The sequence below is a fragment of the Tenebrio molitor genome, chromosome 6, assembly GCF_963966145.1.
Source record: "Tenebrio molitor chromosome 6, icTenMoli1.1, whole genome shotgun sequence".
NCBI classification, from domain to species: domain Eukaryota; kingdom Metazoa; phylum Arthropoda; class Insecta; order Coleoptera; family Tenebrionidae; genus Tenebrio; species Tenebrio molitor.
In genome coordinates, this window is record NC_091051.1 from 3,954,824 (window position 1) to 3,981,710 (window position 26,887).

Sequence of the window (26,887 nt, forward strand, 5' to 3'; positions counted from 1 at the left end):
CTGCGATTACACAGCACGAATATGACGTACACACCATCTTTCCACCCTAATTACCTCGTAAGCTCTCTCCTGTGCATACAAGTTTTTACCGGGGGGACCGGTACGATCGCCGCCCCCACCTGGACCCCCCCGAATCCTGGCATTTGCATTTGCGTCAGGTTCATTGTGGCCGTCCGACCGAACACTCCATAATTCTAGGGATTCGAAGTAACAGAAGTAGGATTAATAGGGAGAAACACTTCTGTCCGTTGAGCCCGAATTTACCCCCGCATGGTGGCTTAATCCCCCGCCCGGGATCGTTTCGAAAACACGTTCTTAATAGAGGCGGCATTGTGCGGTAGCACCAAGGTTAAATCCTTACCATGGTAATGAGTTTTATTGTTGGGACCCTTTGTACGAATGCGTGTTAATTTCGAGGTCCACGGGGAAAAACGCTTGCGGCGTCTTCAATTAACTAATAGGAAACATCAAACGGAATGCCGCCCCCCAAGTTTTGCCAACCCAATCAAGGAAATTGTAAAACAACCACCGTTACAGGCACGACAACTGATACGGTGTGCTGAAATTAAAACGGTGACGTCTTGAAACAATCGTTTTCAAAACCGTTTTAAAATGGTGATCGTTTCTAAAACCATTTTTAAATTGTGATCGGTTTTGAACCATATGTAATTTCTTCCAAAACCGTTTTCTTATGATTTGCGAAACCGTTTAAAAATTGTGATCGTTTCCAAAACCGTTTTAAAATCGTGATCGCGTCCAAAACCGTTTTAAAATTGTGATCCTTTTAAAAAACCATCTTAAACCGATTATGACCGTTTCCAAAACCGTTTTAAACCAGCGACGATTTCAAAACCATTTTAAAGTAGCAACGTTTTCAAAACCGTTTTAAAATTGTGGTCGATTCTAAAACCATTACAAAATTGCGGTCGTCTTTGAAACCCCAATTTGTTCCGAAACCGTGTTCAAGTGGTTATGATTTGCGAAACCGTTTCAAAACCGATTTAAGACAGCTTCGTTGGTTTTTTTCGTTGCAGGAGGTGCAGATCTTGAAGGCGCTGATCCTGGGCGAGGAGGAGCGCGGCCAGAGCCAGTACCAGGTGGTGTGCATGATATTCCACTTCGACAAGAACTCGTTCATCTCGTCGGACGCGATGTCGAAGCTGCGCCAGAAGAACCCCAGCACGATCCGCACCCCCGAGGAGGACCTCGGCAGGACGAACTACACGATGGACTACAGCGTAGTTCTGCCCCACTCGGGCCTGATCTCGCCGCACATCTCCGAATTGTGCGCGGAGGCGGGCGAGGCCACCTACACCAGACACGCGGACCTGGTATTGTGGGCGGCCTCTCAAGGTAATTCTTCCAAGTTGTCGGCGGCGCATAAATCACCGACGCATAAAATTATACTCGGAACTTGCCGAAACGTATAAATCAGTAAAAAATCCATCATTCCTCGGCTGCCAGAGTTACGGCTGTTTCGCGGAACTCGTCTTTCGTCCTTTACTCGCGCAACTGTCATCGTTCCATTCCAGTTTGACGTACGACGTCTGCATCGGGATCTCCCCCCCGCAAATATTAGCGTTTTATTTTCGCCGCGTCGATCACCCAACGAGCGTAAACAAAAAGTAAAACCTCTCGATTATGATCCGGGGGGAGTGTTGGAGCCGGTTCGGCGTCAGCGGATAGGCTGGAAAGTTTCCGCGATTGCCGAAATCGCTCAACTAAAATTTATAGGCGTGTTTTTTTCGTGTTGGCCGGCCCGTCGCCGCCACCGCCGCCGCTTTTTATTTTCGTTTTATTTCTTGTCGGCTTGTTTGCGCATACATTATTCCGGATTCGCACTCCGTATTTCAACGGACAAGCAGCTGCGGTCGCGACTAATTACGTTCTTATTGAAACTATCCAGCTGGACAATGATGTGGAAATGCAAACGGGGAACGGTGGCGGCGCGTTTTTCGCCCGTTTCACCGCTCCCGACCCCGGCTGGCTTTTGTCTCGCACGGAAGATATCCGGAGCTTTTGTGATCCGAGAAAATTTTACACCGTTTTGTTTATGGTCCGGAGAGTATCACAAGAAAACTGTAATTAATTTCCCCAAATTTTACCTTCACCTTTTCGGTCTAATTTTTTTCACGGTTACGTCAGTTGCGATTTTTTACCTTGACATTTTTGATTGCTTCAATCCACGCCGCCAGGAAAAAAAACGTAATTTTTCCCGTTTTTCACTCGAATAAATTTCCGAGAGCAAGACTTTCTTCGGCTCTCTCTGTGAACTATGAATATTTTATTGCCCTCCGCTCTGGCACGAGATTATCCTGAACAATTTCGAACACTTTAGTGCCATCGAAATTCTGGAGGCGGCGGGCTCGGGGCGAACTTGTACTTAAACCCCGACAAAGTGCATCAGAATAATATTGACGTAACACATTTAATCAAAGTTATCAAACTCAAATAACCTCGCTCAACTACCGCGCCGCCATCGAGAACTCTTCATTTAGCGGGGGGCGGCATTTTAAACGTAATTTTTTTCGGGTTCGCAAACACGGGCGCTGTTGATCTTTCGGCTTTCTTGTTTGGGCGGAAAAAGCGTTCTTGTTGGCCTAAACGAAACATTCATTTGAGGAATTTATTTGAATATGAACGGGATAAAAACCACTTTGTGCGAAATTTCCAAGACGCTCCACCGGAAAATAAATTATTAAAGGCAAAAAGAAAAACAAAATTCATTTAACGACTACCACTGAATATTTCATCGAATTTCCTCGGTGCGTCTGGGGGTGGAAAAAATTTTTGTTAATTCCCGTTCGCGAACCTTCGCCTCGCTAAAATGGATCCCGAGACTTCTCTAATGTCAAAATTAGCGACTTAATGAAGTGGGTTCCTAATTGCGTCGAGGCAGGATGTTCAATTTTCGGGCTGGAAAATGTCGCTTATCTGTTCTTTTTTAATATAAAATAATCCCTCCGTTGTTACGCTCGGGGGACTTTGTCCGTATCCGGCGAATTAATTTTGTTTCGTGTTAATTATGCCGAAAACATAATACCCCCTTCCTCAAAAATGGAATTCCGTAATTACGCACGTTTCGTTATGGAACTAATTAAAATTAATTGCACTTGGGGGAAAGTTTTAATATAATTTAATATAAATGTCGATGGCTAATCATCCGGCACATTAAATAATCCGGGCCCCGTCTAATTTTGAACTTGTCAACCGCCCGCGGATCCTCCGGGACACGATACTGCAGGTGGAGGGCCTCCCCACCTCCCTCCCTCCCTCGTTCTCGCCTCTCGTTGCATTAATCTTATCGCCGGGCCGGGGGAAAAATTTATTTTTTCAGTTAAACTTCGGCGAAGTTTAAAAGGATCTGCTAATGTCCGACGAGGATTCGACAGCGTTAACCCGGAGCATTCCGCTAAATTTTAAATGAAATTACCCGGAACTATGCAACAATTTGGGGCGCGTTTCCGCGCCGCCGGGCGGCGATCTCGGACGCGAACTGCATAGAGATACCGACGCATCATCAACGATAATTAGGCGAAGTGTGCCGTCCACCCCTCGACGGTGCAGAGGCGAGCACGTAAACATGCAGCCGCCCCCGGATTCAATTTGGGGCAGTGCGAGACGGAGCAGATGCAACCGGAATGATTAATCGCAAGTTAAAAACTCATTTAAGTATCATTACGGGCACATTGTTACCTCAATTTGACGTCTGCTGGTATTGAAAGCGGTATCTTATCGTGGTCGCAATAATTCTCGCCACCTGAAGCGCCACAGGTGAATTATGGATCGGCTCTTGTAAAATTGTACCGGCGGCGACGAGGCACACCGCAAAATAAAATAACTAGGTACATACGCGAAAATTTATATGCAAATACGGTGTTGTACTTTGCGGCATTATTTGTTTGCATTATTCATTGGAGCGGGAAGGCGAAGAATTATCGAACGTCGACCGGTAAATCCCCTCTTTAAAAATGCATTTTCCCGGGACCGCAGAACAACAGGCGTCGAAAGGCCGGCCCGAAAAAAGGGAGCCGAAGGATGTGTGGAGGTGCAGGCGTGAAGTGTTGCTTTATTTATGTAGTCGTTTACGTGAAATGTGGGTTACGAACAAACGGGAGAAACAATAGCTCGGTCTTTGATTAGATCAGACAGTGTTGGTGATTGCGATATGATTAAGCTGTCACTAGCTAGAAATATCTTCCGGTCGGGTTGTTGCGCTTTTTGATGCGTTCGGATCGGTGAAGGCGGAGAAAAAAGAAAAATCGCAGAACAATACAAAGCGAAATGTAATGTCCTTTTCGATGCACTCCGCAGACATGATTTCACGTGTCGGTGATTCGCATTACCTCTCGGTTTTAGTTTTTTCCTGGAATACCATCACGTTCGTGTCAGATTGAAGTTCGTTTGTGGTCGAGTACGTTTTCAAAATAGAGAAAATGATGAAAATAATAATTAAAGAATGTTTTCTAAACTCGTATACACAACGCTCGGAAAGTTGGCGTATACAGATTTCGCTAAAAAATTCTTTTCTCTGTATAAACAAACCTGAAACAAAACACAAATGAAAATTTCATAATTGTTTTGCAAATTCTGGCCGTTGTGTTTTCGGTGTTTGCAAAACATTACACAAACCGGTCGCGTTTGTCGCACTTATTGATCAAACTTTTCGACGGCTGACAAGTCGGGACATTCCGGTGGCAATTTATGATTTTGATCTTTTCTTTGTTGATCGAACGACTCGACGTCGGAAGTGAGTTTTCGTCGTTTCTTCCTCAAATAATAGCGGAATTAGGGCTTCATGTAGAACTCGGAAAAAATATTAAAAAAATTCTGTCAAAAAATAAATTGACATTTAATTTTTGAGGTAATTTTTTTTTTAACTGCTTTTAGTCTTCTACGTTGTCCCACAAGCTCGTAGGTAAAATTTCGGCATATTTTTAAAATACACCCTGTATATCATATTTTATAAAACGTACGCCAATGCGAAATAACCTCTAGGAAATATGTTTTAAAACAAGAAAACCGCATTGGTGTACGTTTTATAAAATATGATATACAAGGTGTATTTTAAAAATGTGCCGAAATGTTACCTACGAGGTTGTGGGACAACGTAGAAGAATAAAAGCAGTTAAGAAAAATTGTACCTCAAAAATTAAATGTCAATTAATTTTTTGATATTTTTTAAATATTTTTTCTACATGAAGCCAGTAGCTCGCGGTTAAAGTTTGGCAGGACATTTACCTAAACACTCTGTATACTCGCCGTTCAGATACATATTCAAGCTACACCAAGGAATATATGTATTTTAAAAGTGAAATTAACGTACTTTTATTTTGTGACACTAGTGCCAGAAGCAGGAATAAGATAAATAAAGTATCACTTAGTTTCAGTACTGGAAAAGGCGGCAAGAATATAGTCGCCATTGTGGAAATATTTCCACATATTCTGTGGTAGTTTTTCCGGGAATATTAATTTCATTCACATTCACAATTGAATGCGATCAAGCAATTACTGTGTAAACCAGGAATTTGTCTCCAAGATTTTTCAACGGGACTCAAATCCCGAGACTATGGTGTCGTTCCATCGATTTCACGACTTTTACTCGTATTCAAATAATTTCTTCATCGACTAGAATCGCACTGGAACCGCAATCTTCCTTCGTAGTGAGGAACGTTTCTCGGATCAAAATTTTTCTCGTTGTTCAGAGAATGGAAATTTCATGGACGTTCGGCAAATCAATTTTTCGAAAACGCCGCGCCCCACCCGCTTTTCGTGGTTCAGTCGCGGGGGCGGCAAACAACCATTCGAAATCGACGGCCGTAATTATGGTCATTATCGTAATGAGCCGGTGTCGCACCAACACGTGAAACGTATCGCGGAGCACGGTTTTTCACTTTGCCGGATCCATAACAAAAAAAAAAATAAAAGCCCCGAGGACTGTTCCATCAAATCCGATCGATTGCCGGACCTGATCTGGCACGTTTTGAAGGGGCGTTTCATTCCGTGAAGGTGCCCTCGGCGTGATGAAGTGCGTCAATTTCCCCCCGGCGTCCAAATTAAACATGTTCTTTGAAAGGAGGTGTTGGAAGGACTCGGCAGAGGGATGGCGGATATTTATTTTGCGGGATGCCGCGACGTTTCTGGTCGAAATTTGAGCCGTTTCTGAGGCACGTACGCGTCTAGATTTCCTACATAATTTCGCACTCAGCTTACAGATAGTCCGTAGGTATCTAAAACATTTAGCATTAGGTCGTAATGTGGCAATAACCGAGGGACGTAACGGTAATGCAACCGCAGGGATTAATAGGGCACACATGCGCAAATTGGTGCGCCAGCCGCAAAGTCCCCTCCGTAATGAGCTCTTCGTATGCGATGGAACGCATTAAATCGAATTCCGCTTCCGAATTTAAATAAACTTATTCGTTCCGACCGTCGCCGGCGACCTGGGGCGGCGCAGGCCATCCGAAAAATTCGTCTATTAGCGACGCCACCCTCTAAACTGGTGCTTATATTTTTTCACTTAACGTCACTTCCTCCCCATTAATCCGACCATTAATCGCACCGTTATTGCCTTTTCAATAAGCTAATGCCGACGCGACGGGAATTTTACGGTTCTGACCTTTTACACGTCAAATTTAACGCTGGAGGACGAGCTTTACGGTCGAACATTCGGTGAAACGCATCAAAACAACAATGACGCTTTATTCTCATTATTATTTCGGTTCCACGCCCAACGCGTTACGACCCACTTTCACGACAAATTAAAATTTCACGTTCACCGACAAAACAACCGATAAATATTTTTTTAACTCTGGATGCATACAAAATGTTGTGTACACCTTGGCTACGAAATCCTTTAACGATCTCGCGATTGTCGTGCCTCGGCCGCAAAGCGACCTTGGCGGCAATTTTTCTCTCGGTTTGTCAAAGTACGATTTCGCATCCTTGATATACAAATAACTATTTCCGGCACGACACTCCGGTTGCTTCTTTTTGCGTAGGTCGTCGTCGAATTATCTCTCAAAAGCTCACCACACCCACACCGACGTTGATTTCATAACTAAGCCCACGTGAAATTTTAAATTCGTCGTTTAATTGATGACATGATCGAACGTGAGAAGGTGTCAGGGCGATTTTTCCGAAGATCGCGGGGTCGTTCGTTAGCCGTGGACGGGTCCGGCGCCGGCTTATCTCGGGTCCCGGACGCGGCCCCGGATTCCAGATCCTTAACTCGGGTTCTTCTCCGTCGTTTATTTGTTCGTGCCATTCATTCGCGATTGCTTAACAGATAGCGACATGGATTAGCAGCAGTAATGAAGCTAGAGCAAACTCGAACGTACGAACGAAAGCGTCATAGCAAACATATTAAATTAGTCCTGCGAACGCGCCAGCAGGAGAGAGAGTTCCGTCGCTAATTAATTACAGACACATATCTCCGAGCGGAGCGGTATTAGTACCTGCAGATAAGGGAACGAGCGACGAAAACGTTTACGGCCGTCACAAAAGGACTAATCTGAATGAATTAAATCCGTCCAGTTCAGGAGTTAAACGGCGTCCCGTTTTTTTCCCGGGATCGAGGGCGGCGGGGACGCCGCCGTCCGGCCTAATTGAGTTTTATAAGTCTCCAAGATTGCCGGGGACGCATCCACACTGCGCCACCAAATGATATAATACAGTGTAAGGATTATTTAGTAAGCCTCTGTCTCGGAGGAATGCGCCTCCGAAGTGATTTATCGTCCGCTAGCCGAGGTTAAGCGTCGGCTCGTATTCATCATCTGTCTAATTTTCTAGACTATTGCGGCGGGTTCGCGGCCCAACCAGACGAAATATGAAGTGCGAACGCGACGAACAGACAAAAGAAACGGATATGCAAACGAGAGCGGCGGTTGCACTTTCGGCGCCGGACGAGACAAACAACTTCACCCGGAGCCGATTGTGCCCGGAGCGCTTCGCTCCCCACCACGAGCTTTTATCAAATTAAACGTGCGCTAAAACGGCGAGAAATTAAAACGAGAAGTCGCGGGGGGCGGGGACTGGGGGCTGTTTTGGTGGAGGCGCCGGGTGAAACCGTCATCATGTCAACTGCCTCGCTTCGCAAAGTACAATAAAACATCAGAAAAACAGACCGGCGCCGTTGACAATTTACTTAATTTCGGGGAAAGGTCTCAAAGAGAACATCGCCTAAGAATCTTATTTATTTATTTATTTATGTTGTCGCGCAGATGGAGACGGAACGGGAGGGGTGGAAAATTATTTTTCAAAGGAAGCGGAGGTTTAAAAGTATTAATCACGTATGCGAAGTGAGAGCGACGCCACCGGAATGTCTGAAGACCTCCGTTAACGGAATTAGAAAAATCTAGAAAAAATCACTCAACGGGAAGTTGTCGGTTGGAGTGAGAATTTCGCTGCACCGGTGAGCTCCGTTGCAGAAATAATTCTCCACCCCCATTTTAATTAATTTGGTCGCACCCGATACAAGGAGAGCGTCAGCAGCGGTACATGCACCGTTTGCGGCGAAGAAATAAGTATTTGCATTTTGGCGGATGCGCCGGGTGCTCCGGTCGCATCTCTTCGCCCCCCCGACTCTATTCGTTTTCGCTAAAACCGATTTGCGAACGTTTAATGCCGCGCCGTAACGGAATCATAAGCAAGACGTTCGCTCGTTAGTGGAGCACTTTCCGTTTATGTAGTCTCCGCGCTCGCAAATTTCCATAAGTGCATTATTAAAAACGATTATGAACAATGTGGCTCTCTCCGTCGCACAAAATAAACGCTAAAAAAATGAGAGACGCAACGGGACAGGTATTCCGGGTTGCGGCTTTGATTTACGACACCGTAAACGAGACGATTCTCCACGGAAAGATTTTTTTTAATATGGGAAAATTTATTTTTTTCACCGGCGAAGAGATCGTGCGTAAATGATGGGGTTCCGATGGGGGCAGATTGAAAAATTGTGGCCGGCATGTGTGTGGGTTTTTTTTTTTCGTAATTTTAAATGATTTGTAATCCCCCGAAGGCCGTCCATTGTGGGTCACGGGGATGGACAAAGCGGTGTCAATCGATTTCCGATGGAAATCGCCGGTTCGTGTAGTCAACGTGATTCTATTCTGAATGACCCTGACGTCTTGCAGGTCGCATTATCATAACGGGATGCATCGGATCTGCATAAATTTACCCAAAAATACAATTCGAGGGAGTCTGACGTTTGAATTATGTGTTCGGGTCGCAGCGAAATTTTCCTTTCAGTCCTAATCTCGACATTTTTTCATGTTATTATGTTATCATTAATGAATATTTTAACACAGACCACTTCTCTGAAGTTAAAAAAAAACAAATTGACTCTGGTGCATCCACCAAAAACACAAAAGACAATTTTCTTAGTCCTCTCCAATACTGATTTTTGCACACGGTTGCGATGTTGCAATTGCAAATTGTATTATCCCGGCGCATCCACCAGAATTGTCTTGGGGAATTAAAATTCATTTAAAGAAATACGTAAATAAATTTAAATATTGTTGACTGTTGTTACAATTAAACTGAAGACGACGTAGATTTGTCATCTCTTTTGAAAGTATTTTAAACTAATCTACTGTTTATTGTACAGCTCCGTGGAGGAAAACTTGGGAAAGTTTGTAATTTGATGTTTCCCAAACTGATTTTACGACAATTACATTTAAAATCAAGGTTTCCGTAAAGATGAAAAGATGAGCGAGCTAGATGGAAGAGTTTAACAATTAATAATTATAATAATCATTAAAATATGTTAAACTCGGTTGGTAACACGTGGTATTCAATATGCCTCACTATACAGTGAGCGGCAAAAGTATGGAATAAAGTCCTTAAAAATTAAACAAAATTTTTTTCAAAAAAATCTTTGCACAGGTCAATTTTAGTTTATAAAAATACATGTTTTAGTATAAAATAAAATTCCAAACAGTCATTTGTTTTCGAGTTATGACGTCGTCGATAGTTTTTTTAAATGGAAACCCCATATTTTTTTTTCTGGTTCTGATAGCCTTTTTAATTGTCTAAATGACAATATAAAAATTTTGTTATCTTACATAAGGAAATTTTGAGAAAAAAAAAAATAAAGTTGGAAAAAATAAATTTTATAACGAACAAAAAAATCAAGTAGGCCAATCAAACAGTCAAATGTTACTGTCAATTTCATTCGTATGTGTTATTTGTTTTACAAAACGTTTTCGAAAATGACTCATTTAACAGAAACACAACGTATAGAAATTTTAATTTTGATTGGGTGCTGGTATAAAACTAAAACAGGGGGAATTTCTTCATAAACTTGCTTATTGTCAACAAGCTGGGGGATGGCAATTCGAACATTTAATTCCATAATTTTAAATACTTACTAACACAGTTTTTGACTTGTTTTTGTTCGTTATAAAATTTATTTTTTCCAAATTTATTATTTTTTTTCTCAAAAATTTCCTTATGTGAGGTAACAAAATTTTTATACCGGCGTTTAGATAATTAAAATGGCTATCAAAATCAAGAAAAAAAATAGGGGGTTTCTATTTAAAAAAACTATCGATGACGTCATAAATCGAAAACAAATTACTGTTTGGAATTTTATTTTGCATTGGAATATGTATTTTTATAAACTAAAATTGACCTGTCCAAAGATTTTTTTGAAAAAAATTTTGTTTAATTTTTAATGAATTTATTCCATACTTTTGCCGCTCACTGTATACAGGGTGATTTATAATAAGTGTAAAAAACTTTGACATCGTGTTCGGGAAGTCGTTTTAAGAAAAAAATGTTATATCAATACAGGCCCTATTTTGTTCATTTACAGAACTACATCATATTTAAATTTTATTGAAATACATAATTATGAAAGTACAACTTTAAGATCTAGTAGCCATGGAAATAAACAACATGGAATGAGTTTAGTGTAGCTGAATATGTAGATATTGTTTATCTGTATGGGTATTGTGATGGTAACGGTCTTCAGGCGTCTAGAGAGTATCGCCGAAGTTTAACTGCATTTTGAACAGCTGTCATAGGCAATATTTATTTTTCATAGACTTTTATTTTCCAGAAGTTATCTATTTTTTAAAGCTGTTGTACTGTGAATAAGCAAAACACGAAATATACAGGGTGATTTTGAAAGTTGTGCAGAAATTTTAACCACGAGCTACTGGCTTTATGTAGAACTCGGAAAAAATATTTAAAAAATTCAATGTCAAAATATAAAATGACATTTATTTTTTGAGCTACAATTTTTTTAAATTGCTTTTAGTCTTCTACGTTGTTCCACAACTTCGTAGATACAATTTCGGCACGTTTTAAAAATACACCCTGTATATCATATTTTCCTTGTTTTAAAGCATATTTCCTATAGGTTACTTCGCATTGGCGTACATTTGAATTTTTTAAGTATTTTTTCCGAGTTCTACATGAAGCCAGTAGCTCGTGGTTAAAATTGCTGCACAACTTTCAAAAACACACTGTATTTATGTAACATTTTTTTCTTAAAATGACTCCTCGAACATGATGTCAAATTTTTTTACACCTACTATAAATCACCCTGTATATTAATTTTGTTAAGGGTGAAGTGTATAAACATTGAGAAATTAATCCGTCATCGACACTTGACCGTGCAGAAGTCAAACAATTTTATAGTAGAACCAAATATTTACTCAAGACTTTTCTAAATCGATAAAATCTAATAAAGATCTTACTGCGTACATTTATGCCGTTCCGTTATTAACTTGTTCAATTGGAATTATTAAATGAACCAAACTAGCTCTCCAGAATATGAACACAAAAATTTAATAAACATCGTCCTAAATCAGCTTTTTAAAAGAAAGAAAAATTAACGGAATCGCATCGGTAAATGAATCCGGCCTGAATGCCGTGTCACCTGGCGCGTCGCGAGCCTGAACGTAATAGTAATAAAGGAAAAATAACCGTGAAAGGTCAAATTTTTTGCAATTTCGTGAACGGTCCGGTGGGTATTTAATAAGCGCTATTGAATTTTAATATGTAGCGTGGCCCCTGCGGCGGTCGTGCTCGCCGCCGGAATTTAAAAACGTCCTTGTCCGAGGTTGCGACGCGAACATCCCGTCCGTCTGGGGAGCAGAAAAAAAAAGGTAAATCGAGGAAACATGACGCCGCCTATTTTACATAATAAATGCATTTCGCGTCGGGGTAATTTAGTGGGTTTTCGAGGCCGCGAATTCTCTTATTACGGTCCTAGGCCGCGGGGGTGCGATAGCACGTGACAAACACGGCATTAATATTAATACAGGTAATCAAACGGGGAGTGACGTCGCTATAAATCAGACCAGCCGAGATCCATATCGCATGTATGCAAAACAGGTCCTGGATGGACGATCCGGGCATTGAATAGCAAGTGGCCGAGCCATCCGTCAATTCCTCCCTGCTGCCTCCCGTCCTCTATTTGCGAAACGGATCAGCTGATCCTGATTTATTTACGGCGGGAAGGGGCACCTTCGCCGTCGGGCAAATGTCCCTCATTTACGGATTCGAGTGCGGCGTTTCCGTCATTTTTCTCCGGGGGGCGGCGGTGTGCGCCGTCTCCTGCCCCTCGCCCTCCTAACGATCGGTTTGTTAACTAGGAACAAAGACAAATCGAGAATTTCGTTATTTAGGGGGAGCGCTTTCGGTTCGGTGTATGCATTAGAGCGACGGTCCGGAAGACGCTCCGGTCGTCAACCGGAAGTATGGCCCGTATTTCCGGAGGGACTTTCCTTCTGTGGCTTTCCGTTTGTTTCGTTTGCAAAATAATCGTGCTTAATTCTCTGTGAATTAAAGCGATTTCGTTTCGGACAAACCTCACCCCTTCGAAATCGAATCACGAGTGCCCCCCGATTGTCCCCCGGACTTTTTCAAAATTGTCACCAGAAATCATCCAGTGTCCTAAATCCTGTGGTTAATTAGTGCCCTTTGTTAATTCCCTCTGGCGCAGACCGAAGAGCCGCCGCCGCCGCCGCGTCCGACGTTGTTTTATTTGGCGATATTTTGTAAATTCGACCATTTGTATTCACGGCCGCGTTTCTCGCGAAGAATAGGAAGGAGTATGTGAAATAAATGGACCCTTTCTGTGTTTATACATAAATGCTGTCTTGTTCACAACGTCTGGACATGAGAGCAACATTCGTTGGGAAGAAAAATATCTTATAAATGAGAGTTGTTGTTGAGAATTGCGGTAGCGCCGAACGAGAGAGACGTGGGGGCTTACGCCGAAAACGGACAGATTCCTATCCAGTCCTCCGTCACGTCCTTCTTCCCATTTACGGCGATTATCGCCCTTCCCGCACGTGTACGGCCACATACCGGTAATTATAACAAATTGGATACGTGACAAATAACAATAAATCGATTAGCGACGAGACGGCGTCCCGGGGGCCGCAGCGAAGAAACGAGTCGACGATTTGACTGCGCGACTCCGGAAGCGTCACCGATGATGCTCTCCGGATTACTCGGGATGAGTTCGTAATTTGTTAAGTGTCCTGTTCCCTTTTTCCCGTTAGGTGAAATTTCAGCTGGAGGGTCCCGGCGATACGCACTAAACCATCACTTTCAGATGGTGCAGGAATCCTTTTGAAACAGACCCTCCCTTTTGCTCGTGACGCTGGAAATTCTTTAACAAGTTTGACATTTTCAGAGGTGTGACAAAAAAGGGGAATATTTTGCGAGACACGTTACGCACGACGAAATAACGGACGGCTGCCGTTCAAACAACAACAGTATGCGCCGGCCGCCATGTTGGCGGTTCAGTCTGCGGTCCGTCCCGCCCGCAATGACGATATCGAATTGAAACGGTGTCAATTTTGACGTCGAAAACAGGTGTTGTTTGTTGTGAACCGCGTCCAACTGCATTTCGAAATTTTGTGTACGGTCGGAATTTAATTAGTTCTGTGGCGGTTTGTTACAACAGTTCGATCTAAAAATGTCGGCCTGCACTCCGCCGATAAAGCAGAATTAACCGACACCGACGACGACTCTATCTTTGGGAATTCTATATATTCTACTGTATCAATTTGTAACAGTCATATTTCCGGCGTTGTTATACGCTCATATCCGACACTGTTCGTACTTTTGTTATTTTCTTTCTAAACTGAACCCTGTTATGAAACGGGTGAAAAATCGTTACTAGACTGTCATAATTTCCGTAACAGACACACACACATGCACGCAAATAATACAGAAACGGTGTTGTTGTGTTCCCGCGGGATCGATTAGGTATCGTCTCATATCGGAAATGTGTACGATACCGCAAAAGTAAATTTTCTCTCGTCGACCCATTTTTAATTCCGTTCCGATGTATTAACGATAAAAACGTGCGTAGAAACGCAAGTACTCGCCAAATAGATGGCGTGCACGTTGCAACGACTAAACTAATCGGATAACACATGACGTGAGGGTGATGAAGGGTGTCAGACATATTTTTGATGGGTATAAGGTCATATCGAATGATGATATATTATTAGTACACGAGCAAATTTGTTCAGAGAAAAGTGGTGGAACGCGTCGAATTGTCAACGTATTTCAATTCCATTCTCTATATTACTGTTTCTGTTCCACATGTCGCAAAAATTCTTTCGGGGATCGCAATTTTATCTCGTGAATGTGCAATAGAAAAATGGTGGATGCGCCAGGTCCATTATGAGATTATTCCATTTTATGTTAAAATATGACGAAAATGTATCATCTTGATCTTATTATGAAGTGATAGATGCGCTGAATTCGTGGTCAAACTATTTCAATATGTGATATCTATTGTTTGTTAAAAATATCTCCGTCGTAATTTAACGTCACCTCCACTTCACACAAGCAAATTTCTTAAAAGATATTTTTTTTCGTTTAATGCGATTGTGATTGCTTCTATTTTACACAAATGGCATTTAAAAATGTAAATGAATTCTTTGGGCTTTTGTCAAGGCAACTAACGATTCATTCCATTCCATAAAATTACCATCTACTAATTAGCAAGAATTTCTCCAAATTCACCAACTCAAAATAGGGGATGCGCTAAGTAAAAGGTGATTCACGAGTAATAATGAGCCCGAAGGAATTGAAAATGCAACTCACAATACATTTGGAACGTAAAGCTGGATATGGACGCGGTAAATATCCAGCTTTACCTTCCCAGTGTATTATGGGTTGCATTTTCAATTCCGTCGGGCTCATTATTATTACTCGTGAATCATCTTGTATCGGGTGTTTTTTTTTTTATTTCATCTAGTAGGTTTTGAAGAGTCGATTGTGAACGGACCACTCATGTAAAACGTAAGATTTAAGCAGCTGATCCGTGATCCGTAGTGCGTTCACAATCGACTCTTTAACGCCTACTATGAGGCGAAATTTAAAAAAAAACACCCGATGTACAGGGTGTTTAAAAAATGCCTCTCTAAAACTATAGTACCGGGTGAGTGAAGTTTTACCGCCCGAGCGAAAACACCCACTTCTAATCAATTTAAAATTCTCAAAAAATTGAGGAATAATTGTGTAGAGATGTTTTCATATTTAGTGCCGGAAACAAAAGACTGAGAAATGTCACAAAATTGTATTGTCAGTGTCAAATTTCTCATAAACGCCGTAAAAAGGAATGTCCAGGTAAATTTAAATTTTCGCTAAATACGGGGTGATCAAATAGGACTGTTTAAGTTGGTAACACTGAATTGTATTTTAAATCGTATAACAGGAGTAACTTTCGGTTGTTGATGGCTTGTCGTTGTTAATGCTATACCTACATCAGATATTTGTCAAATAAACCAACAAAACATTGGAGTATTATAAATAACCGAATTAAAAAATTTTCTTAATTGTACTGCCAACTTAAACAGTCCTTCTTGATCACCCGGTAGATTGAAAAAATAAATTCTCAGAAAACCAATTTTTGTCAGTGGTTCAAAAGGAAAAGTTATTCTCTTATAATGAAACGTATTACAAATTATGTCTTTAGTTCGACGATTAATAACTTTCTTATTGCCAATTTGCTGCATTTCTGTCGAAATCACGAACGTCTTTGAGAAATTTGACACTGACAATATAAATTTGTGACATTTCTCAGTCTTTTGTTTCCGCCATCAAATATGAAAATATCTCTATCACTGTAGAACAGTCTGTAAAAATTTCAAAATTTTTAATGAAATAGGTAAAGATTTTGTTTTAATTCAATAACTGCTACATTAATTTACATAATTTTTCAATGAGAGTCTTTTCAAACATTTACGAAAAATTTGGTGTCATTGAAATCGTGAAAACATCACCGGTTTTTGAGATTAATGGGATTTGATATTAAAGTGCAAATTTTAGCTATGATTTATTATTAAATTGGGCGGTCAGTTGCACAAAAGAAGTTGACGTAGGTTGTTTATGGTACCCTTTAGGGACTTAAGAATTAGTAGAAAAGTGGTCAACAGATGTTTCCCAACAATGAGATATTTATTTATGACACTGCAGTTGTAAATCTTGGTAATTTTTCGCTCTTAATGTTAAAATTGGAATAATTCAAAAACGAATAATTATCTTTTGATGCGAATTTCATAAATGAATTGTGAATTATGAGCATGTCCGAAAAAAATTTTTTTTTTCAAAATCGATTTTTTTAATTTTATGACTGAATTAAGTGATAAGCGAAAATTGATTACACACATTTGCAGTCTTATATCAAGGGAATGTAACCCTAAAGTTTCGTAATTTTTACTAATTTTTTAATAGGGTTAATCGCGCGGACGGTAAAACTTCACTCACCGGGTATATTTGAAAGTTTTTTTTTTCTGTATTTTTTCTTGTTAATGCAATTTATTTCCTCTTTTTCATGAGTCGCAAGAAATTTTGACAAAGCACTTTTATCCCAAGATTCTTTAATTTTCAAACATCTACTGATGCTAAAGCCAATCTGATCAAGAGGATTTATTAACATTTCTACTGGAGCAATTTTTCTTCGTGGTTCAACTTCATCCAAAAATTTTAAATCGATGAGATATTTGTGATGAAAAATGGTGGAGGCGCCGGATTATGGTTCAAGACGACATTTTCTTCAATTGTCTCTCTCTCTCAGACGATTTATTGTTGTTTCTAAGTCGCATAAAAATGTTTCCCAAGTGGACAAATTCATCCCAAAACTTGCCTCAACAAACTCGTTCATGTTGTCAGGGTGAATTGCGCAACCCTCCTAGTTATAGTTCTAGTATCAGGAATGAAGATTAAAGCTGACCGGTTGGCAGTACGCAGGGCATTTCACCATTTCCCGCATGGGGGCGGTTTATAATTGAAATTCCGACCCCATTCCTGCGACCCGGATCGGTCAATTTTCGAAAATGCGTTCACCTTTAAACGAAACCGACTTCGAAAAATAATCGAGTGCGTAATTGTCGACATCGAAAAGAAAATCAAACACGACGTTACGAAAACGACCGTCGGTGGCGCGTTCTATTTTTGAAATATTATTTCGAACCTCGACGTACCTATTAATAGAGCGACGGTGTACTATATGCGGATACGCAAATGCGGGGGTGGGTTCGGTCGAAGTACAAGTTCGAGATGGTCGATTTGATAGTGAGGAGGAAAAAGGAGGTTGTTATTTTTTCGGCGCTTTCGATAAGGCTCAGTGTTGGCCGAGCAATTTCGGTGAATCTCTACATCAGAGAGGATTTATCCGAGATCCAAAGTTTGATGGATAGACGTTCGCAGAGCATGTCGTTCGCATAGGAATGAGAATCAGAGAGCAATGTTAACATGTTCCGAATGATTGATGTTTGCATTAGCGCTCGAGCGCCGTTGACCAGCACGTACGTTTTCCATGTCCCGGAAGGCATTAAAAAGACACGTGTTGATATAATAAATTATCCCGAAAGTATGGCCTGCCATGGTCTTGCGGATCATTTTAACGGTCCCGTCGTAAATTTTACAGCTTACGACGTCATCTCTGGGAACTCTTCAAATATTAAAAAGTTCGAAGGGGCCCTACCTACTCACCCCCCCGTTCCCCGTCCTCCTCCCCCCGTCTGGCGACTGCATTAAATGGAGCTTCAGACCCTCTGCTCGCGCCAATTTGACATGAGAACCGCAGCGATTAGAAAATGTAAAACGGCGAGCGAGGACAGAAAGTTGGATTATGTTTTTACGAGCGTCTCCCGAACTAGATTTTAATTAAAAATTAATGCCCGAGCTTAATCCCAACAAGTGGCGCTTTAAAAAAATTAATATTTACTATAAAACGGGTACAAATGCGAGCAAAGTTATTCTTCCGGTTGAGGAAACTTTAATTTCTTTCTGCCGGGCGGAGGAACGAAACGGGACCCTCTCCGTCGAGCCCGGATTCATATTCCGCTAAAAGCACGGTCCCGCCACGCCGTTATGACTCCGCGTTCAAAGCCACTTATATTTTATTCCGACAGTTTCGACACAATGTATTGAAAACGTCCATTACGGGGGTTTAGTGTTACCGGAAATGGAACTTCAGATTCCCATTCTGACGTTAATTTCCGCTCGGCGTGCGGTGCTACTACGCTCGGGGCTGGTTCTTTCGGTTTTATCGCCCCGCGGCTGCCGACGATGCGTTCCCCCGATGCACTTTTTCCAAAAATATCACGTCACATCCATTCTTCCAAACTGGTGCGCAAACACTCACGCTCAAATTTTTCAAATACTGCGGCCAAAATATCATTTATTCTGATCTTGAAAGACTCCTAAACTATGCAACAACGGCCGGTTTGCTTTTGACACTGAAACACCTCCTGAAACGACTGTTTACGACATGTACGAGCTCGTTATAAACGTTTCTTACATCATAGTTGGCTGTTAAATTTGCCACCTACACTATGTAATTACCTAGCCGTTAGCGTAACTATACTAAAAGTAAATTGATATGTGATTACTTGGCTGCCTAAAAATAAGGCGCTTGGATATAATATGTATAATTTAAAGTTAAATGAAAATGGAGCAAATCATTAAATCCATGGAAAAAAATACATATACCTACAGGGTGTCTCAGCTAAGACTTTCGAGCCTAATATCTCGGTTATTTGCCAACGGATTTTTATGAAATTTAAAATGCAGATATTTTAGACCGTGAAGGTTACATTAGTAATAATAAAATTACCTCAAGTTAAAAAATGTAATTTAGCACATGTTTCCTTTATCGAAAATTATGCGCGATTATTATTAGATTGTTAAACATTAAAAAATAGGGGTCTACGCAAACAATTAAGTAAATCACTTGTCTGATTCAACGAAAAGATTAGATTTTGTCGTTAAAAATTTAATGTAAAATTTGAAGGTATTTGAGCAATTACTTTTTGAAACAATTGATGATTAATTGCCAAGCAACATTTTGTACACCCTTTAAAGTCTGTCAAAATTGGGCGCGCTTTATTAGAAACGTCAAATTGTAAAAATTTATTGAAAATACTCTAAAAATAGACTACAGCGGCAGAAATTTCAATATTGTTGAAAAAGGAAAAAAATTTGCCTATGGAAGTGTCGTAAGAACTGCAATGTTTTTGTGGAACACTACCCAAATGTAGGCTTTACAAAATGTAAGGTTAAGAGAGTCGTCAATTAATTTGAAGACACAGGAAGCGTACGTGAACTAAATTACCTTGCTAAAATATCCAGATCGTGTTTTAGTCCTTTATAGAAGAATTAAAGCATCCAGTATAATAAATTACGTCCAAATGTTGTCTTTAAGTAAGTAAGTGTTTGTAAGGTTAGCAAGATAAACGTCAAATATGTCACCTGCGCTTCTGCGAAAAGGGATGACCAAAATTCTGCAAAATTGCGCGTTTGTTTCATACGCGTCTACGTTTTTGCATCTGCGCCACGTTCAACACAGTTTTTTGCTTTTTCTTGCAAACCAGACGTCTTTCTAGGACGAGTTTTTCCCTACAGCATTTTTTATTGACGATCAATTTTTTATGTAAATCTTATTGATTCAACATTTTAAAAAGGCATGTAAAAATTACGTTTTTAAGACATGGGTGATTGCATTAATGGGATTTTATTCTTCACCGTCTAAAATATGTGCATTTTAAATTTCACAAAAATCCGCTGAAAATTAACTGAGTTATTAGGCTCGAAAGTCTTAGCTGAGACACCCTGTATAAAAGAAAAAACAAATGTAGATATTGTTTAAAAAAAATCTCATCAATCAAAGCTTTAGGTTTTGTCATCTACAACTGCAAAAATTTCCAGCACTGCCGTACGTTTTTCCGCTGATATTTTTCATTTGTGAGGTCCAGATTGGAACATGCATCGTTTGGTTTCCAGGCTGTAACAGCCACTGCTTTCGAATTGAAAAATACAGTGTGGAAGTTACTTATGGAATAAATTCAGTAATTTCAAAACTAATGACATTTGTCGAAAACGCTGAAACAGGTCAATTTTTATTTCTCATAATGTTTATTTTAAGTTGCTTCACTTGGGACATTATGCATCCATTTTTGAGCTATGACGTCATCACCAATTTTTTTTAAATGACAACCCCCACTTTTTTATTCTCTTTCTGCTAGACCTTCCTACTATATAAACGATGAATTAAAAATTTGGTATCTTACATAAAAAAAAAATTGAGAAAATAACAAATTTTACTTCAAAAATGTAATTTAATTTTTGAAGTAAAAATTGTAATTGACCTCAAAAAAACAAACATACATCTAAGGTTAACAATAAAATGTAACGCAAATGTTGAATTTGTCTCCCGCCAACTATACTGTGTGCCCCAAAATTCGCGGAACAACGTAGTAGTACGTTGTTAAGTAATTATTAATATAGCAGGTAAAAATGTTTAAAAAAATCAATCTTCTTTTTTGTGGAAGATATAGACCTTTTCGTTACACTAAATGTGGCAACATTTAAAAACATTCTATGCATCCAATAATCTGCAAATATTTCATTTTTGTTGTATCCATGGAAATGAGAGGGAAAAATCAGAGCCATGTTGCCGTACGCTATTTTAGGTAAAACGAATACAAAATTACTACTTGAAAACGCTGGAAATAATGAAGAAAATAATTGCAAACCTCATCACAATCGTTCAGAATTATTAGGCCACTGGGTAGTAAAAGACAAATAGTCCAAATCTTTTTTAATATTTAAAATAAATGAGATCAAAGCTGCACATTTTGAGCCCCCATATCTTCAAATCTAAGAGGTATAGAATTGTTTTATTATTTTTCTCGTTATCTTCTAACATGAGTTGACATTGCCTCATTGAGTTGTTCCGCGAATTTTGGGGCACCCAGTATTTGGCACTAACATATGAGTGTAAACACTGTACACCGCGCTCAATAATGTCAGGGCTGATTTGTTCCATTTCAGCGCGAATTCTCTGTCCTGAATCTCCTAAATTGTTTGGTCTATTAAAGTAAATCCTCGATTTTAAATAACCACATAGAAAAAAACATTAAGTATGTACATTGGCTTTTGGTATTTGGTTTTTATCCTGAGAGAGGTTTTTCTCTTAGCGATCTTTTGTCAATTTTCTCCATTCAGAATTAAGTTTCGTTTAGATGACTCGTTCGATTTCTATTTAAACTTGTGAACGGTACAATCGACTGTAATCCTTTATTAGAAAAGCTGCTTTTTCTGGTGCTTCGACCCAGCGTAGGATATCCACAATGTTTCTAAGTGGAGTTGTCAAAAACAAAGGTACTCGTACATACGGTGTGACAAAAAAGTCTGGAAACACCCTAATAAAATAGAAATGAATGATTTTCGAGAAAAGCGCAAAAACAGGTGAACTAGCGTTTTCAAAAAGCTTTGTGTTGATGGTATCTGTTTGCTGTTTTTGATGACCTTGAAAGAGTTATGATGTCATCAGTGGTTTTTTAAACGGCAACGTCGCATTTTTACTACCGTTTTTAATACATCTTTTAATTGTCTACCCGACGGTCAAAAAAAATTTCAATTTACATAAGAAATTTCCTGAAAAAACCTATTTTTTTTTAATAACACAACTTTTTCAAGGTCATCGAAAAGACCAAAAAGAAAATATCAGTAGAAATCTTTTTTAAAACACAAATTGAACGGTCTTTGGATTTTTTTCAAAAATTATGCGTTACGCTTTTCACCTAACTTGTATTTTCTTGCTGCAGTTTTCAAACTGTCACTTAAACACTTGCTCTTTAAAGTATCCATATACAGGGTGCTTAAAAAATGACGGAACAGCGCCATTGCTCACTATTCAGAGACACCCTCTGAGCATGGGAAAAATGTTAAAAAAATTCTATCTCGTGATTCTTTGAAGATATGGAGGCTATAGAATCGGTATCTAAAATTGTTAATTCTTAATATTTCAACAACTTTTGAAGTAAAAGACATACATATTTAAAATGATGTTCAACAATAATTTTTATTTAAAATCAATAAATGGTACTTTTATACCTATCAAGTTTTACTTTTCATGTTTTGCACAAAAATCATGAAACTGCTCTAGTAACCAAGCTATTAATTAGGTAACTAATTGCGCATTGAGTTTCCTACCTATGAATTTACTTTTACGTATTGTTTATTTTAGTTGACAATTTTTCTAGCAGTTACTCTGGGAGTGTCCCTGAATCATGTGGTATAGCGTTGTTTCGTCATTTTTTAAACACCCTGTATTGCAAAATGTTTGGGGGTATGACAACCCACAATCCTTCAATCATCGGCCGCTTCCTCAGATTCTGGAAGCCTTCCAGTTGTTTTTCCTTTATCTACACTGAACGGTGAAGTGGTTTTTGAAAACAGAGATTTCTTCGGGTGAAGTCAACCCAGCTCCACCATTTTTGCTTTTGCACTTTCAAAAGGTAGCAATCAGCGTCAAGTGAAAGATTAGGAGCGACACGTCTGCAGATAAGCCGTGGCTTCGTCGTCTCTCCAAACACACAGAGGCTAATTTAGCGTCGCGACAATTTGCATATAAATATACGCCTTGGTGCATGAACACGTATACTCCGTACAATGTGCACCTAATTAACTAGCTCGTGGAGCTATAATGAACCGGAGATACGTCGCCTACAGGATTATGGCAATACATCACGTTGTTATCCTAACCTAGTCACATGTAATCGAGGTGGTGCGTGACTTGATCGCGGGGGTTGACGCGCGTGTGATAATCCCTAACGGCCGGCCATCTCCACACCTTCGCACCGGCAAAACTTGCATTTGCATATAAATTGGCCAAGAAGACACGGCCGACCCCAAGACGGACCGAAGAGAAATTATCTCCGTGACCTCCGAAAGGTCAACAGCATTAATAAAGGGAGGAGAACTTGAAGTTTGCGCGCTCTCGGAGATGTTTCCCTTTCGGCGGATCCGGATGAAAGGACAACCTCCGGCTGGCGTCGATCTCGCGAAAAGAAAGACACCACAATTGCGGTGTCGTCTTTCTTTCTGACCTCTGCGAACCGTTCCGGCTTTAATTTCGCTCGTTCGTTTTCACTTGCAACACTTGGATTTAACAATCGCTTATTTACATTTTCTGTATATGATATTCCCCGGCGTTCGCTGTTTGAACAGGACGCCGTGTAAACAACCCAACGTAAATAAAATAAATTAACATTTCAATTCAAATTAGACAATGCAGACCCAATAGTTTTTGATAAATATGTTAAATGGTGCAGCCGTCGTCGAGTGAAAGAGAAAAAGCGAAAATTCGATCGGGTTAATCGTAGCAACAAGTACGGAAAACTAGATGGGGTCGGCTAACACACAATGGTCGGTGCTAATGGACCCGGATTATCTGATTCGATGGCGTGACGCACACATTAATGTTACGTTACGAAATTTTCGATTTTTTTCGGTACGTTCTGTTATGATAATGTGAAATCCGGGCAAATGTTTCAAAGCGGTTCCGAGATTCAAATCGGCCGAACTAAAAGTTGCCAAACAAGTTTCGGGTAAAAGCTTTCGATTGCGGCGGCCACCGTCATCACCTAATTTGTCACCCATGGAAACATTTTAGGAGCGTGAACGACGCTTAAAAACTTAAAATTTTGTTGCTATAACCAAGACCAGAGAGAAAACGTAACCGGTGTAACAGTAGTAAATAGAATAAGGTTTAAGGACGAACATGAACGTATCCTTCTTCTTTGGGACAAAAAACGTAATCCGACGACATAAACTTTCAAAACTTACTTTGATGTATGCACATCATACATGCAAGCGGAGCAATATTCTAGAAACTAAACTAAAGTACAGCGCAGAGACTTTGTTGCAGATGTCTTGTTAAAAAGATTATGATTTTTTTGTTACGAAACGAAACACTTTTTAATACCAGGTTAATTTTGCTGATGTCGAAGCAAAAGAAAGTTGTTTTAACCTCAAACGCAAATATCGCGCGTTCAAATGAAATCCTGGGCTGGGAAGGCGTTGGAAACCGTCAATTGTTGTGCTTTTTTACAGCGTGGCGTGTGTTGACAGCTAACCTAAAATTTAGGGCCAAAAAAATCTTGTTTTTTTCTTTCTTTGCAATGTTTTAGATTAAAAATAGAATATCTTAACGATTCCTATTCTCGAAGCAAATATCTAAGGGCACTCTTTGCTGAAAACAAACTCGTTCAATTATGTCCTGATTAAATATAAACAAATGTCATTCGTGTCAAACGGCGGGAAATTCAAACTTTACACTGTTCTAAACCGTTTATTTTTTCCAACGCCTACTCAGCCCAGGATTTCATTTGAACGCGCGATATATTCAGTGATGTGGTGGGATCACCACGGTCAAGGTTGGTGGGCGTGGCAAAAATGTGGTGGGGTACCGGGTGGCCCCATCCTCTACCTTCTCTTCTTGTAACTAATTCAGTTTAACGTATGTTATCCGAAATAATGACTATTGGTGGGTATAAAAAAAAAGAAAAGAAAGAACAAAATAAAATGTAATTCTCACAACCAGAACTTTTCTATTTTAATGAAGTTTTTGCCATCTTTATTCGTAAAAGGAACTGCATCGACAGCTAAATAAAAAGTGTAACATTATGATATCATAAACCTCTGCAAATTCTATCGGGCCTTCAAATAAATATATATTTAGAGTAGGCGTAGGCGACATTCTAATTCTGTTAACAGTGTAAAGTAATTTTTGTAGGTAACCAATTATTCTCCGGAGTTACACAGGTTGCATAGTAAGCTTTTTCCCAATTTCAAATTGTCATATTCCGTGGAGGGGGAATACGGAGAATGCACTACAAAAATAAATAGTTGTCGGCGCCACTCGTGGGAAAGATTTATTTTGTTATTTTAATGTTTTGCCTGTACTCCTTATACCGAATAGAGTTATTTTTAGAAACATGTTATCACTGTTCTTGAGAACGCGTCAGGGGGGGCAACCCCTCTGACGAACGGAACGTTCGTGTGGGACGCAAGGGTAGTACCAGATTAACTGGAGAGTAGAGCGTTGGGTACACGCGCGCGGACCGTTAAGTTCTTTATTCCCTTTGTCTGATAACAACTAATAATGTCTTGGCGGCCGAGACCTCCCCGTGCTCTTCTGACATAGTTATTTATTTAACGAGTTCGTGTGTAATGCTTTTTTTGGCATGAGTGGACCAGTTTAAAACTCGAGTGAAACGAGAGTTTTAAAGGTCCACGAGTGCCAAAAAAGCCCAAATTACACAAGAACGAGTTGAATACAACGTTTTTTTGTTCGACGAGCCCCTTAAAGGCTCCAAATCGCTAAAAATCTTTAAAATTAGCTTGACGTTTCGTTTTGACAAGTTGTCAAATTTATCAAAATCCGTTCACACAGGCGAAAATTCTCAAATTTTGACAGTGTCGAACAAAAAAAATATTTTCTAACCTAATTTTATTTCGTTAAAATATCAGATCTTTCTTGTGTCATTTTCTACGCTGGAAAAATGTTGCAAACAATTGAATTTCCATAGATTGCTCTAAATATAAATTTATTTGAAGACCCGTTACAATTGAAGACTACTCGTAATTATTTTTGACCTTTCGCTGAGCATCTCCATTTGTTTTTAAAATTCTTTTAAAAAAATACCGCTGCCGCAACTTCATAAAAATCATAATATTAAGCCTCAACCCCTCGGGGAAAGTCACACATTTTTCATTAACAAAGAGCTGCCGACATTCACCTCATTATCCGATACTCCCCGTTAATTAGTTATTTTCGTTCTTACCCTAATTATAAAAAACAATTCATGAAAATTGTTTCATGTGATTAACAAGTCCCCTTCGTCGGCCCCAATAGGAGAATCCTGGACCTGGCCTCGCCCGCTAAGTCGCTCCCCTTTGAACGTATTTATTATGTAAAATAGACGCCGCCGCCATGTTTTCCTCGATTTGTATATTTTTGTTTTTCTGCGGGCCCCCTCGCCCGATCCGTTCGAACCATAAAGGGGCATGTTTACACGCAAAAAGGATTAAATTATGCACGGCCGACGCTAATCCGGCGCTTCGTTTATTACACTAGGAAACTTTAAGCGTGCATCAAACCGGCACAATAAACTGTTCGTTACGAAATGGAAATACTTCGGGGGGATAAAAATATGAATTTGACGGTCGGCTTCACGTGGAGTCGGAACTTCCCAGGGAGAATGTTCCTGTATAAATGCCGCCACGCCACTTGCATGTTTATTGAAGTTATCTTATTGGAATTTTTCCGGGGGAGTGCATAAACACGGCGAGGGTGTTTGCCGGCCGGATTGTTCGATTCGCAGGAATTAGGGGTGCTAATTGATGGACTCCGACCGATCGATCTCGTCAGGATTCTTCGCCTTTTAATAACCAAAGAGTGAACTTTGACTTGTCTCCGTCTAATTGTTCCTCGATCATCGACTCACTTTTAACGGAGAAGTGGAGAAAAAGTTACTTGTTTTTCCAAATATCTAGTGATTAAATTATTGCCGGAAGGCAACGACCTCCCCCCGTTACGACGAATATTATTAGCTTCCCT

The 26,887-nt window shown here is 40.0% G+C and overlaps 1 protein-coding gene across 1 annotated transcript in view; it reads left to right on the top strand.

Annotated features, from left to right (window-relative positions):
• oaf (out at first) overlaps window positions 1-26,887 on the top strand; it is an 85,782-nt gene that overhangs the window by 55,588 nt on the left and 3,307 nt on the right. The window contains exon 3 of the mRNA XM_069050147.1: window positions 1,035-1,353. Coding sequence (XP_068906248.1) covers window positions 1,035-1,353 — 319 coding nt within the window. The remainder of the gene's footprint in view (window positions 1-1,034; window positions 1,354-26,887) is intronic.